The following is a 15,000-nucleotide window of genomic DNA, read 5'->3' as shown; positions in this document are numbered from 1 at the left end:
ACACACATATACACAAACTACACAAACACATACATTCTGTTTATCGCACTAAAACACAGTACACACACACACACACACACACACCTTGCCATGCCTCCACTCTCAGCCATTAGTTTTCTGTACTCATCAGCTAAATGCTAAACACAGCTCCTGAGGAGGAGGAGGCTGCTGGGAAGCAAAGGCCCAGCGCTCCAGCCTGGGTCTGTGTGTGTGTGCACGCTTTGCCTCGCAGCAGGCCAGAGCAAACGCTCAATTAGCCTTCACCAGGAAGTGTGGAGCGGGAGCCCTCATTATAGAGAGAGAGGGAGCCTCATTCACCTGGCCTGTGTTGCAGAGACGCCCTTAATTTAGCGATTAATCAGCCTGTTAGCACACTCACGCACACACATACACACAAGGTGCTTTGTTAACATCCCATCGTCTTAGAACAGACTGCCTCCTCTGCTTTGTAGAACTCAATTATCTCATTTAGGGCCTTGGTACAGTTAGATGAGCCGTGTGCACATAGCCACCATGATGGAGAGCTTCACTTGCTCTGCTCTGCGCAACTCCACCTGAGTGCACTCATTGTGATCTGCAGCAGGGCTGCTGGCAGCCACATAGAGGTTGGCCAGCCCAGGTCAGCAGGGGCATCCCTTTGCTTGTGTTGTTTTGTCCTCTAGACCAGGCTTCTGTCCTTCACTTTGTGTTTGTGTGCGTGTGTGTGTGTGTGTGTGTGTGTGTGGGCTCTCATAAATCATACTTGTCAGCCTAAGATAAGGGTTGGGGGATGGGCTAGTTGACCTCTACATTGGGAAGGATAAAGCTGGTTAGGTTTGGGGGGTGGGGGGGGGGGTATCTTCTCCATTCCCTGCTCCACTAATGACCTGCACCTAGGGTGTGTAGATATCATCACCCACTCACCTAACCCTCCCCAACACACACACACACACACACACACACACACACACACACACACACACACACACACTCACACAATCATAATTATAATCATAACGGACGCTATGTTTTGTTTATGTAGTCCTATATAGTCCTAAAGTATATTCCATCAGCATTTCCATCTCAATGCTTCTATTGCCCTGATGCAGGGCCTGACTCCTCCCACCCACCCACCGCTACCCCCCCCACCCAACCCATCTGGTTTGGGTTTGATAACTGCACTCAACAACTACCCCACCCCCCCCCCCCACCCCAACACAGACACACACACACACACACACACAGACACACATCTCACTACACCCAAATGAAAGAGCCACTCTACAGGAAGGGAAAGTGGTGGTGAAAAGAGAGAAAAGAGAAAGAGATGGATCAAAGTGAAATGAAGAGCAGTCATTTGGCTCTGTCTGTGAGAAGCACACACACACACACACACACACACACACACACACACACATGCACTCACATACCATACGCACATGTACAAAAACACATAAGAGTGCACACACACACACACATCCACAGACATGCACTCTCACATAACATACCCATACGCACATGTACAAAAACGCATAAGGGTACACACACACACACACACACTCCTGAATGAGGGTGGTTTAATGTTAATGTGATGGAGAGAGGGGAGAGGGCACAGCTGCCATCACTTACACAGGAGATGGCTGCCCAGTGGCCAACACATGCAAGTGTTTATGCAGCGCCTTTTGGACTGGTCCGCTCTCCTCTCCAGATCTCAGAAGGAAACGCATCGGAGACAGACAGACAGAGGGGACGTACAAAAACAGAGAGAGTGAGAGAGAGAGAGAGAGAGAGAGAGAGAGAGAGAGAAGGAATCATTTTGTTTTCCAGTCACGTCCCACCTGCTGTCACTCTCATTTCAAACACACAACCAATGTGCCATGTATAATCCCCAGAGGAAAAAGCCAATAGTTTAGCAGATTGATCCAAGTCCAAATACCAGTATAAGAGCCCCGCCCCCGCACACACACACACACACCACCAAAGCTCCAGTCAGTCTGTGGGTTGGAGCTCTCGTTCTCTCATCCTAGTGTAAATAGACAGGATGGGCAGAGATGAATGAGGCATCGTCTGCAGTAGTAAATCATTTACCTGAGAGAGAGCGACGCCTGTTTATACATCTTGAATAAACATGCGCACACACACACACACACATACACAGTTTTCTGGTTTGTGGTGAATGGCTCATCAGAGGTTAAGCTTCTGAACTTCCAAATGATGGAGGGAATGAGAGGGCGTAGAGAGAGAGAGAGAGAGAAGATTGTGAGTCATGTTTACATTTATGTTGACGGCCTCAGTCTCTCATTCTGGTGTGGGGACAGGATCAGAGTAATTGGGAGCCAGTGGTGCAGCAGATGTATTTGTGTGAGTAGTTCACCAGAGTCAGGATCTTCCCTAACTACCAAGAAAAGGCCCCTGGCAATGTTCTCATCTGTGTATGGAAATGACTCTATGATTTGACTATGTCTGTCTGTGTGTGCACATGTGTGTGTGTGCATGTGTGGCTGTGTGCGTGAGTGTGTGCATGTGTGTATGTGTGTGAGTGTGTGTGTGCGTGTGTGTGTCTGTCTGTGAGTGTCTGTGTGCGTGAGTCTGTGCGAGTGTGTGTCTGTCTGTGTGTGTGTTGATGTGTGTGTGTGTCTGTGTGTGTGCGTGTATGAGTGTTCAAATTGGCCCCTCAGGCACGTTCTCCAGACTCCTTACATGAAGCCTTTAAAAGGAGATTTTTACAGGCACGTTAAGATGGTTAAGATGGCAATGCCCCCCTCCCCACCCCCACACCACCCCACCTCTCCACCCCCGTAACGTAGCCAAGCAGCTCCAATCTCCAACACATTTACAGACCAATTACACACTTAAGGATTTCTCCACGACAAGGAGAGGCGTCAGAGCACGAGACCCCATCAGAGATCATTCATTCATTCATGCGCCGTGATTATTAATTAACACCAGACCCCCGCCAAGCACTGGGTTGCCATGGGAACAGGCCGAAAGAGGGGAAGAAGGCCTCGTCTGAAGCGAGGCCGTAAGTGCTGGAGCTGACATGTTCTCTACATGAGAACCGCTCTCCGCCATTACAGCCCATGAGACACACACACACACACACACACACACACACACATGTATGTGCACTACTGCTGTAATTATGTGATGTTGATGTCCAAGTGAATCAGAGGCCTCAGTCATTAAAGACAGCACATATCTATGTGTAGCAAACCTCGCCCTTAAGCCAACAGGCTTTACAACATCAGCCACCTTTAAATGGGCAATTAAGATGATGTAAATCAATGTATATGACCACCACCTCTCTCTCCCACTGTCTCTCTCTCCCTCTCTCTCCCTCTCTCGCTTGCTCTCTCCCTCCCTCTCTCTGATTGAAGTGGCTGGATGTGGCTGGTAAGATTGCGTCCAGATTAATGGCACTTTAATCACGGCACTCACAATCAGTGCACATATAATGAAGCACTGATGTCCGTGAGGGCCTGATTAATTTTTCTCTTCCCTTCATTGTTCTCTCTCCATCTCTCTTTCTCTCTCTCTCTCCATCTCTCTATCTCTCCCTCTCTCTCTTGCTCTTTCTCTCTCTTTCATTCACACCCTCTCGTTCTAGCCCCCCTCCACCTCATTTTGCCTCTACTGCAAATCTACGCCACTCCTTCATACTTCTCTTGTTTCTTCTCCCTTCCTGTCTTTTCCCTGTCTTACCCTCCCTCCCCTGTCCCCCTCTCTTCCCTCGTTCCCCCTTCTCTCTCTCTCTCTCTCTCTCTCTCTCTCTCTCTCTCTCTCTCTCTCTCTCTCTCTCTGACTCCCCTTGGCTCATATGTTCCCCCTCTCTCTCTCCAGTAATTAGTGTGCTAATGGCTGGCCTCTGAGTCAGGGTGCTGGGGTGACGGTGCGTGTTTTCCTAACCCGCCACCATCTAATGCTGCGCTGTACCGCACAGCACCGAGCCAGGCCGCCGCACTGCTCCCCAGAGGAGAGCCTCAACAACCTCCAGCTGTCACACACACACACACACACACACACACACACACACACACACACAGTTGAAAGTGCCTGGCCTAGCAACCCAAACACACACACACACACACACACACAGGCTTGCCCTATCAAATGCCGCATATGGTCATTGGTCACGTCTTTTCTTTTTCCTCTATAATCTCATACATTCTTAGGACCATACTCACACACACAAACACACACCCACATACACACACACACACACACACACACACACACACACACACACACACACACACACATGCACTAGTACTCTCAAATGCCACATATGGTCAAATATGTCTCTTTCGTCTCCTCCTGTAGGCATCCCTTATGTGAACACACGTGCACACACACACACATACACACACACAAACACACACACACACATATTTTTGGGGTTGGTGGGGGAGCTATGTGTTGCCACAGTGAGTCACAGCCTGTGTGATGTTCAAGTGTCTCAGCATGGTTTCTGAACAACAGTAAACGTGCAGGCAGAGCTTACATTGTGTGCAGTAGAGTAACGCACACACAGGACAACACTGAAGACCCACACCCACTGGTTTGGTCACACACACACACACACACACATACTCACTCTCTCTCAACTTTTTTCCATTTATTTTGTGGAAATGGAATATCACCTCTCAAAAGAACATTGTTAGTAAACCCAGAAACACAATGTTGTGTAAGTTGTTTAATCTCTATTGAGTATGGTGTGTGAGTCTGTGTGTGTGTGTTTGAGTCTGTGTGTGTGAGTCTGTGTGTGTGTGTGTGTGTGTGTGTGTGTGTGTGTGTGTGTGTGTGTGTGTGTATCTGAGTCTGTCTCTGTGTGTGTATGTGTAGACATGAAAGCCACTCCCATCTCAACCTGCCAGCCTTGCTCAATTTGTTTTTCTCTTTGTGTGTGTGTGTATATCTCTCTCACTGTCTGTCTGTGTGGGTGTGCGCGCGTGTGTGTGTGTGTGTGTCTCTGTATGTGCGTATGTGTGTGTGTGTGTGTGTGTGTGTGTGTGTGTGTGTTTATATGTCTCTGCACTTTTTTGTCACCTCAGCAGTGGGCTGTCTTGTGAAAACACAGTTCTGAAATGTGTGTTCTCCTCTTTTCTCTCCTCCCTCTCTCCGTTTGTTTCCTTCTCAAGCTCACTCTTTGGATCCTTCAGTGAGAGGTACTGTGCTGTCTATCCTCTTCCTCCTACACCCTGCTCCTGTACACTGTGGCCTGTCATCCTAATAACGCTTCTCTATCTAGTTTCTCTTATACCTATTTTGTGTGTCTGTTTGTTGGAGCTGCTTCTCTATATATATACTGTATGTTATTGGCTAGACTGTTTTAAATCCTTGGCTCTGCTGGTTCGTTGGAGAACACACACATGCACACACATACACAAACACATACACACAAAAACACACACACACACACACACACACACACACACACACACACACACACACACACACACACACGACACACACACACACACACACACACACACACACACACACACACACACACACACACACACACACACCGTAAACCCCAGACAGCCATAACTCAGCGTGTGTGATCGCTGTGTGTCAACCTTCCCGGTCTTACAAACAGTTGAGTTGGCTACAAACTCCTGGGCAGCTCTTCAAAGAATGTTCAGTCAATATTTTACTACACAGCCAAGTTTTTTGGGTGTACTTTGCAGTGGTAGTGGTTGGCCCAAGGCAAGATAGCACACGTCATATGAGACTGGCAATATGAGCCCTTTTTGTGTAGATTTAGCAGTTTTTTACAGCTTTTACTTATGTTTTTTTGTGTGTGTTTGGTCATTTGCTTTGCTCGGTCCAGACAGATAGTGCATGTCGGCCATTGGCACATTGAAATCTTCTGTTCCTTTAATGAAATGAGCCCCGTGAGTGAGTGTGTGGAAGAACTATGTGACCCTGACTCCTGAAGAATCTCAACACTCACACACAGTCTTCCACTAGCTTCTCTATTTCCCTCCATTCTTTTATTCTCTTTCTCTCTCTTCCTACCCCCCCCCCCCCCCCTCTCTCTCTCTGTATTTGTGTTTATCTTCACCTGCCTTTAGTGTGTTCTCCTGCCTCATCCTTGATCTTCTAGGTACTGAGGGCTTTTTTTGTTGTTAATTTTCTTTTCCCAAATCTTCCTTCCTCCTCATTCCGCCCCATAATAGGAGAGAGTCTAGGAGGATATAAAGGTAATTCCTCCCTAAGTCCCAAGGAGATTGTTACAAGCAATTGCTCTCGACTTTTTCGTCTCTCTCTCTCTCTCTCTCTCTCTCTCTCTTCTCTCTCTCTCTCCTCTCTCTCTCTCCTCTCTCTCTCCTCTCTCTCTCTCCTCTCTCTCTCTCTCTGTCTCTCTCTCTCTCCCTCCCCTCTCTCTCTCCTCTCCCTCTCTTCTCTCTCTCTCTCCTTTCTCTCTGTGTGTGCCTGACCTTGCTGCTCTCACACACGTTTGTCTTGAAGCACGGCGTAAATGTCTTTTCCAGCCCACCTTGTTTTCATTTGTGCTTCTTTTTTTATTATCTACTTCTCTTCATTCTTGTCTGTCTATCTTTGTAGTCTCAGACATGTTCACACACACATATACACACATTCTCCCCCCAGCCCATACACACACACACACACACACACACACACACACACACACGAATGCACACACACATACAAACACAAAGACACATACACACAAGCCACCGGTTGGGAACTGTTTGGGTCTTCCATTCATCACATGTTGCTGGTAGCTGCTGCTGCTGCTACTGCTAGCCCTCTGCTTTTACTTGGCGGAATGTCACCACCTCTGTATAAAGTATAACAGTGGAGAGGTGCCCAAAAACTTCACCTGACCCCCCCATAGCCCATATCCCCCAACATCCACACCCCCATCCATAGCCCATATCCCCAACATCTACACCCCCATCCATAGCCCATATCCCCAACATCTACACCCCCATCCATAGCCCATATCCCCAACATCCACACCCCCATCCATAGCCCATATCCCCAACATCTACACCCCCATCCATAGCCCATATCCCCAACATCTACACCCCCATCATAGCCCATATCCCCAACATCTACACCCCCATCCATAGCCCATATCCCCAACATCTACACCCCCATCCATAGCCCATATCCCCAACATCTACACCCCCATCCATAGCCCATATCCCCAACATCTACACCCCCCATCCATAGCCCATATAACATCCACACCCCCCATCCATAGCCCATATCCCCAACATCCACACCCCCATCCATAGCCATATCCCCAACATCTACACCCCCATCACCCAACTCCATCACCCACCCCCCTACACACACACACTCTCTACCTGGGCTCTCTGTATACTTTGTGCTGCTATTAAACTGTATCTGTATGTCTATCTCTCTTGATTGCTGTGGCTTCACATGAATGCAGTACGTTTCATCTTTCTTTTTCTGTTTTACTCTTACTTTTGACTTTATTTAATTTCTCTTTGTACTTCTTTCTCGTTCCCTTACCCAATTGGGGGATACCATAATGAGAGATTTTGGCTTTTGGATCCTTGGGGGAAGCTAGTGAGGAAGCTCACTTCTCCCACTTCATTTAAAAGCGGAGTGCACACCAACAACAAAGCTGTTGTGTTGCCGATGGCGTGTTCATCTTACTTATTCATTTTCCTGGCGCTTTTATCCAAAGTGACTTACATACGTCAATTCTGACCAACTCAGGATTAAGTGCTCAAGGACTGTGGCAGCCAGGAATTGAACTCTCAACTTTCCAGGCTACTACCTTGCTAGGCCAGTTCCTTAGCCACTATACTACCAGCACCTCCGTGACCTCTCTGATAGTTGCCTGACGTGGCTCCCGTTGCCCCCCCCCCCCCCCCCCTCCGTTCATGTGAAATTACAGCAGCCACGCATCTCTCTCCACCAGGCCTGTCTGGCTTCTCAATGTCAGCGTCTGTTTGCCAGGCCCCGGCCTCTTCCTCTGTATCTGACTGTGTATCTGTCTGGATGCTGTTTTCTGTTGGGAATGTTGTCTGTCGGAGGGGAAAGGGTTCTGTGTCACTGTGGCTCCCACATGTACTGTACTGTGTGTGTTCTCATAACTATCAATGTCAGCACGAAGACACGTACACTCCTGTGAACTTGTTAGTAGAGGCAGTTTTGTTTTTGTTTGATCCACCAACACACACACACACACACACACACACACACACACTGACCTGATGCTGACGTGACGTGCTGTGCTGTGTGTGTGACAGTGCTGTGTGTGTATCTACAGAGGGCTGTCCTGGCCTGTGCAACAACAACGGCCGCTGCACTCTGGACATGAACGTTTGGTTCTGCGTCTGCCAGCCCGGCTGAGGGGTGCCGGCTGCGACGTCGCCATGGAGACCCTCTGCGGAGACAACAAGGACAACGAAGGAGGTAAATGTGGAATCTCAGTTTGTGGGTGGACATGTGTCTATTCTGTGTGTGATGATATGCTCGACATAGGAACACACACAAACACACACACACACACACCAACGGAAAGCGTTTGAAATGGAAACATGCGTATTTAAATGTACAGCTCGGCATCCAACCAACAGCAGCGTAATAGTGCAGAGCTGCAGAGTTTTTGACCACCTCAACTATGTCAGCTGCATACTGGACCCAGACGCAGCGCACTGTGGTGTGGTCTAAGCAAACACCACACGCTGCTATTCTAAAGAGCCTGGGTGTGTGTGTGTGTGTGTGTGTGTGTGTGTGAGAGAGAGAGTGTGTGTGTGTGTGTGTGTGTGTGTGAGAGAGAGAGAGTGTGTGTGTGTGTGTGTGTGTGTGTGTGTGTGTGTGTGCATGGCTGCGGGGAGCGTGGACCAAAGCTGATAGGGAGGGGCAAAAGCAGATTGGTGGGGATGAAGGCCCAGGCCTTGGGAGTACTCTTGGATTGAACATTTAAATTCTCTCCCAGTGCAGCTTGAGAGAAAGACCTAACGGGAGAAATAAAAGGCAGTCGAAGGAGTAGAAACTTTTGGTTAAGAAAGATATAGCCTTGCTCTGCGGGGACGGCCTGATGAAAATAAATATCTCTGGCAGCCATGTTCTCCCCCAAGAGTGTCCCTGACTTGAAGGCATCCAGCGAAGGGGTGAAGAGAAAACACAGAGAGAGGGAGAAAGAGAGGAAAAGGAGAGAATAAAAGAAAGAGTTATCCCCCCCCCCCCCCCCACGCCTCACTTGCCCTGTAAGTGGAGTTGGAGAGAGAGGCAGGCTGCATGCGCGGGAGAGGGCCGGGTGACGTGCGAGGGTTCGAGGAGAGAGGGCAAGAACGAGCCTATCGCATCGCTCCACTCACCCCAAGTTGACTGTGAGAGCACATGACAGCCACACTCCACCACTGGCACACACACACACACGCCTGGTCACACACACACACACACAGAGGAAGAGAGAGAGAGAGAACCTCTTGGCACATCCTTTTTACAGGACAGTACGATATTTAACAGTGCTCTCGGTGCCCATAAAGAATGAGGAGACTTTCTTGTGAGTTGAGACTGAACTTTCTTGTCAGCCCCCAAAACTCCAGCTCAGCAGTGAACACAACTTAACACTGCCTAACTCGTGTGTTAAGGACGCTATGCTGCCTTAGCCATGGGCCCACGTGACGTCCCTGTGCAGTAGTCAGTCTAACCATCACACTAAGACCAACAAGTTTAAGTATAGAAACAAGAAAATACAACAGATCCAATCATAATCATAGCTTCTATTTCCTCCGCCTACACTTATGGTTTTCAGTCTGTGTGTGTGTGTGTGTGTGTGTGTGTGTGTGTGTGTGTGTGTGTGTGTGTGTGTGTGTGTGTGTGTGTGTGCGTGCGTGCGTGCGTGCGTACGCGGCGTGTGCACGTAAAGCATTTTACTGTATTGGGTGATTTGCAGCCGCCCCTCTCAGAGTAAAGTGTCTGCAGCTTTTAGCTCCATGGGAAGGAAAGGCAAACATTAGAGCATGGCCTCTATATCATCCCCCCCACCCCCGCCCACTCTCACTGAGCATGAGCGTTATGATGGACAGTCATGTCAGCAGAGATCCTCTCAGAAAAAAAAAAGAATCTCACAGTCACTTATGGATTATGTTTGGAAGATTGTTCATCCCTGTGCATATGAAGGTGTGTGTGTGTGTGTGTGTGTGTGTGTGTGTGTGTGTGTGTGTGTGCGTGAGTGCACATATGTGCCGTGTCTTTTACATCCCCCTGGTGGCAGTGAGCCAGATGTATGCCTGGCTCCTCATAAACTAACAGAGAGGATTATCAGAGGTTTAGTATTTTTTACTGCTTTACCTGCGGGAGACACACACACACACACACACACACACACAGACATACTGTAGACACAGACAGATAAACACACAAACACAAACATACAAGCAGTTCATGGTTAAAATAAAATATCCAAATTTACTGCTGTTTTCAGCTTCCTGCTGTTGGATATTATGTTTTATATTATGGTTTAAGTGTTAATGTGCCAATAAACAAGAGAGTACATGGAAATATAATGTAATAAGGAGTAAAAGATTTAGAAATGTAGAATGTAAACTCGGAAAGAAAGAGGTCCTGAGCATATACAGTATCTAACCTATGAGGTGTGTGTGTGTGTGTGTGTGTTTGTGTGTGTGTGTGTGTGTGTGTGTGTGTGTGTGTGTGTGTGTGTGTGTTCGTAGATGGCCTGGCCGACTGCATGGACCCTGACTGCTGTGTGCAGCCCTCGTGCCAGAACCAGCCATACTGCCGCGGGTCGCCCAACCCCAGCAGCGTCATCAGCATGAGCCAATCAGCTCCCACGCAGCAGGCCGCCCTGTCCTTCTACCAGCGAATCAGCTTCCTTGTGGGCACGGAGAGCACCCACATCATCACGGGAGACAACCCCTTCAACAAGAGGTTAGTGTAGCAGTGTAGGAGATGTGTGTGTTTGTGTGTATGTGTGTTTGTGTTTATGTATGCATAAATGTGATCCAGAGATGTGCAAGTGGTCCCTACCTGAAGGGTTCTGCATGGACCTTCTGACAGTATTGATAATGTTATCATGGCCAGGAAATGATGGAGCCCACATGTACCCCAGTGTGTGTGTGTGTGTGTGTGTGTGTGTGTGTGTGTGTAGTGTGTGTGTACAGTATGTGTGTTGTGCATGCCCTGATGTTGTGTTTGTATAGTGTGTGTGTGTGTGTTTGTGTGTGTGTGTGTGTGTGTGTGTATACTGTGTATGTTTATGTGTGTGTGTGTGTATATATACTGTGTGTGTGTGTGTGTATATATACGGTGTGTGTGTTTGTGTGTGTGTATATATACGGTGTGTGTGTGTGTGTGTGTGTGTGTGTGTGTGTGGTGTGTGTGTATATATACGGTGTGTGTGTGTGTGTGTGTGTGTGTATATACTGTGTATGTTTGTGTGTGTGTGTGTGTGTGTGTGTGTGTGTGTGTGTGTGTGTGTGTGTGTGTATACTGTGTATGTTTGTGTGTGTGTGTGTATATATACAGTGTGTGTGTGTGTGTGTGTGTGTGTGCGCGTGTGTGTGTCTCCATGGTGCTGTATGAGTGTGGCTGTGTGATTGACACTGCCGGTGTCTCTGGTCCGTCTCCCGTGTCCCGTGCCCCCTAGAGCAGCCTGCCGGTGAACCTGCACACGGCCCCATAATTGGATCCCATTGTGCTCGTGTAAGGGTCACCGCAGAGATACGCACAACTGACATGGCCAGATGTGCCATTGAGTCGAGCGTGACTTGTAAGCATGTGTGTGTGTGTGTGTGTGTGTGTATGTGTTTGTGCGTTTGTGTGTGTGTGTCTGTGTATTTGAGTGGGTGGCTGGGTGCCTGTTGTGTTTGTGTCGATGGATGGGCGGGTGGGTGTGTGTGTGTGGGGGGGGGGGGGGGGGGTAATCCAATCAGAGACTGCCCTGCTTCAGAGATGAGCTAAGGAAGAAAGGAGTGTGTATTTTAACAGGCTTATGCGTTCAGGGCGGCTGCCATCTCTTTGTCTATTTACAGCAAGCTTAGTTGTTACCCGGCATCCACACACCCTCTCCAACACAAGCACCAGCCGATCCAAGCCCCGGCAGTTTATTTATTCACTGAAGACTTCGCTTGCTTTTTTTTCCACACGCTCAGAGTTTCTCCGAGAAGTTGCTGAGCTCCAGGCTCAGTTGATGTGTGTGGTAGGCTACAAAGCCAGGGTTATGGCTCATGGGAACAGCGTCCTGTTGTGAAAGAGATTGCTCTCTCGCTTGGACCAGTCAGCGTCCAGTCATCTAGCATCACACCATTGCCTCGGAGACAAGGGAAGAGTCGGAATCAACTTCTTCTTTTTCGGAGGCGGGGGGTGGGGGGGTACTCATCTTTTCCTCTCTCTTTGACCTTGAGCAAGAGGGTCAGACATCCACTTTCTCTCTCCCTCTCTCTCTGCCTGTCGGTCGCTGACACACACATACGCCCACACACACACTCAGTCTCTGAGAGGAGCTCTCCATGTCTTGCGGGGTCGGAACTTATTCCTGATGAATTGAATAATTTGGGGATGGCTCACTCTCCATTACCTGTGCTATCCTCAAGCCTCTTCTGCACTTTTATTTTATTCAAATTTTTCTCTCTTTCTTTCTCTCTCTCTCTCTCTCTCACTCACTCTCTCGCTACTCTCGAGGACAAAGTCGGTATTAACATACAAGACCTGCAAATCAATTACAATCCACCTCCTCAAACTTTCGTGCACAGCCAGTTCAAAGTCACCATGTACTTTCACTATAATAAAACCTCCATAACTGATGAATACATGAATGCTACTTAAGTTTTTTTTTTCTTCTCTGCTGTTTATTCAGATATTTAAACAAATACCTTCCTCAACTGCTTTCATAAATGAATCCATATGTTCAGGTGTGATTAAAATCTCACAGAACCAAATTACTTTTTATAATAAGATTGCAAGACAGACGTGGTGTGAGCAGAGCAGATGAAATAACGTTATTAAAGAAACAACAAGCAAGCAAGCCAAACAGAGATAAGAGCCATGTGGAAGCACGCACGCAGGGAACGCGCGGTTGGCCAGATCAGCTGCAGATAATCTGATAAGGGGGGTCGGGGGGAGGGGGCAGGATAATGCGATTTAAAAGCCCAAACTCACAAAACTTTCAATTTACACAACGCACATCTGCACTCAATAAGGAAAGAAAGAGAGAGAGAGAGAGAGAGACTGAAGAGTGAAGTGGAAGAAAAAAGAGATGGGAAGAGTGCAGAGAGCATGAAAGAATAAAGTTCTTAGAGAGGAAGGGTGACAGAAGGGTTACCATAGACAATGTAGCAGACACAAAAGAGTCCGGGGAAATGGGGAGAGGCAGAGCTAGAGATGGAAAGAAAGAGAGAGAGAAAGAGAGGGGGGATAGTGTGTGTGTGCTGTGCATTCCGTGTTGGTAATCCAGAACATGTGTGTCCTGTTTGGACGGGCTTCCTCCAGTCTGTGCGGAAAGATCCAGAACAATCTGCAGCCCTGCAGCATCCACTCAGCGCGGCCCTGGAAGCAAAAAATAGTGTTCCCATTCAGCGTCTCCTTCTCTCCGCTTCTCTCTCTATCCACCTATCTCTTTATCTCTCTCTCTCCCTCTCTATCTCCCTCTCTCTCTTGATCTCTCAATCTCTCTCTTGATCCCTCTCTCTCTCACTCTCTCTCTCTCTCTCACTCTATCTCTCCCTCTCTCTTGCTCTCTCTCACTCCGTCTCTCTCTCTCTTTCTTCCTCTCTCTCTCCCTCTCTCGCTCTTTCCCTCCTGCCCCTTTTTCTTCCTGGTCTTTTTCTTGTCCCTCCCACTCAGTAAACAGGTCTATTTACCAAACAACAAATCAGCTCTGTACATACAACTCAACAGAGACGGGGTTCGTGGAGGGTGGACCTAAACCAAAACAGATCAAGTCTGTGTTTAGGAGAGGAGGAGGCGTGTGAGTGTGATGTCTGGGGCTCTGGCGTGACCCATGCGTGGGACGGCGGGACACCCCCCGACCCGTTCAGGTGGGCTCCCTGGCAAGCGCCGTTTGAGACCTAGCAGCGCAGCTCGTAAAAGAGTCTCGCCGCCGAGCCGAACGCTCCCGCTTAGCGCTGATGTCAGGAGTTTGGAGGCCCAAGCGCAGGGAACGTTCCCAAACTAATACTGATGTATGAATCCCCAGGACAAGCAAAGAGAGGAAGTGAGAGAGAGAGAGGGAGAGGGAGAGAGAGGGAGAGAGAGGGAGAGAGAGAAAGAGCAGAGCAGAGAAGGCTGGAGGAGTTGCGTGTTCAGCACAGACTGCCTTAATGACCTGAAAGAGCCAGGTTACACTGCACTCTCTGTGACCTGCAAGCACATCGTGCTGTTACAGCTGTGTGTGTGTGCGTGCATGTTGGATTGTGTGTCCATGTACGTGTGTGTATGTGCGTGTCCTTGAATTTGGATGGGTTTGAGAATAAGAGAGCGGGGTGAGAGCGAGATTGAGTAAAAAGGGGAAAAAAGCCTGAAGGAGACTGTTTTTGAATCTGAGGTCACTGAAATTATCCCCCCCCCCCCCACCCCACCCCACCCACACACCCCAAAAAACCTAAGAGCCCAGTTAACCGCAACACGTCAGTTGTGAATCCCATCAAGTTGAGATTGGGCACAGCTCCACTCCAGCAGAGGAGGAAGAGGACGAGGAGGAGGAGGGCAGAGGAAGCTCGGCTGAATGGTATTTGGAGCAAGTCGAACGTCCCACTGCCATGTTTTTTGTGAGCCATTTACCTCATGGTGTGGAAAAAGTGTGTGTGCGCAGTGCGGAGCGTTGTGGAGAGGGGGTGTGGGGCGTATTTTAAGCGGATTAGACTGGTGAATGGTTGACGTTGGCTGGCCCTCCGCTGTGGACCATGTTGGGCCGGTTAAATAGTTGGACCGCTGGCTGGGGTGACCGCTCCAAGACCCAGGTGGGGGGCTCTGACAGCCTCGACCCTCAATCAAGACCCACTTAACACTGTGTCTCTCTGTGCATGTGTGTATGTGGGTGTGTCA

The 15,000-nt window shown here is 48.7% G+C and overlaps 1 protein-coding gene across 1 annotated transcript in view; it reads left to right on the top strand.

Moving 5' to 3' along the window:
• The window catches only part of tenm3 (teneurin transmembrane protein 3), a 222,978-nt gene that overhangs the window by 152,127 nt on the left and 55,851 nt on the right, over positions 1-15,000 (top strand). Inside the window, 4 exon segments of the mRNA XM_042087438.1 lie at positions 5,118-5,144; positions 8,258-8,335; positions 8,338-8,403; positions 10,671-10,887. Coding sequence (XP_041943372.1) covers positions 5,118-5,144; positions 8,258-8,335; positions 8,338-8,403; positions 10,671-10,887 — 388 coding nt within the window.

This window comes from Alosa sapidissima, chromosome 1 (genome assembly GCF_018492685.1).
Source record: "Alosa sapidissima isolate fAloSap1 chromosome 1, fAloSap1.pri, whole genome shotgun sequence".
In the NCBI taxonomy this organism is placed as follows: Eukaryota; Metazoa; Chordata; class Actinopteri; order Clupeiformes; family Clupeidae; genus Alosa; species Alosa sapidissima.
The sequence above is the reverse complement of the archived record's forward strand: the minus strand, read 5'-3'. Positions and strand labels throughout refer to the sequence as shown.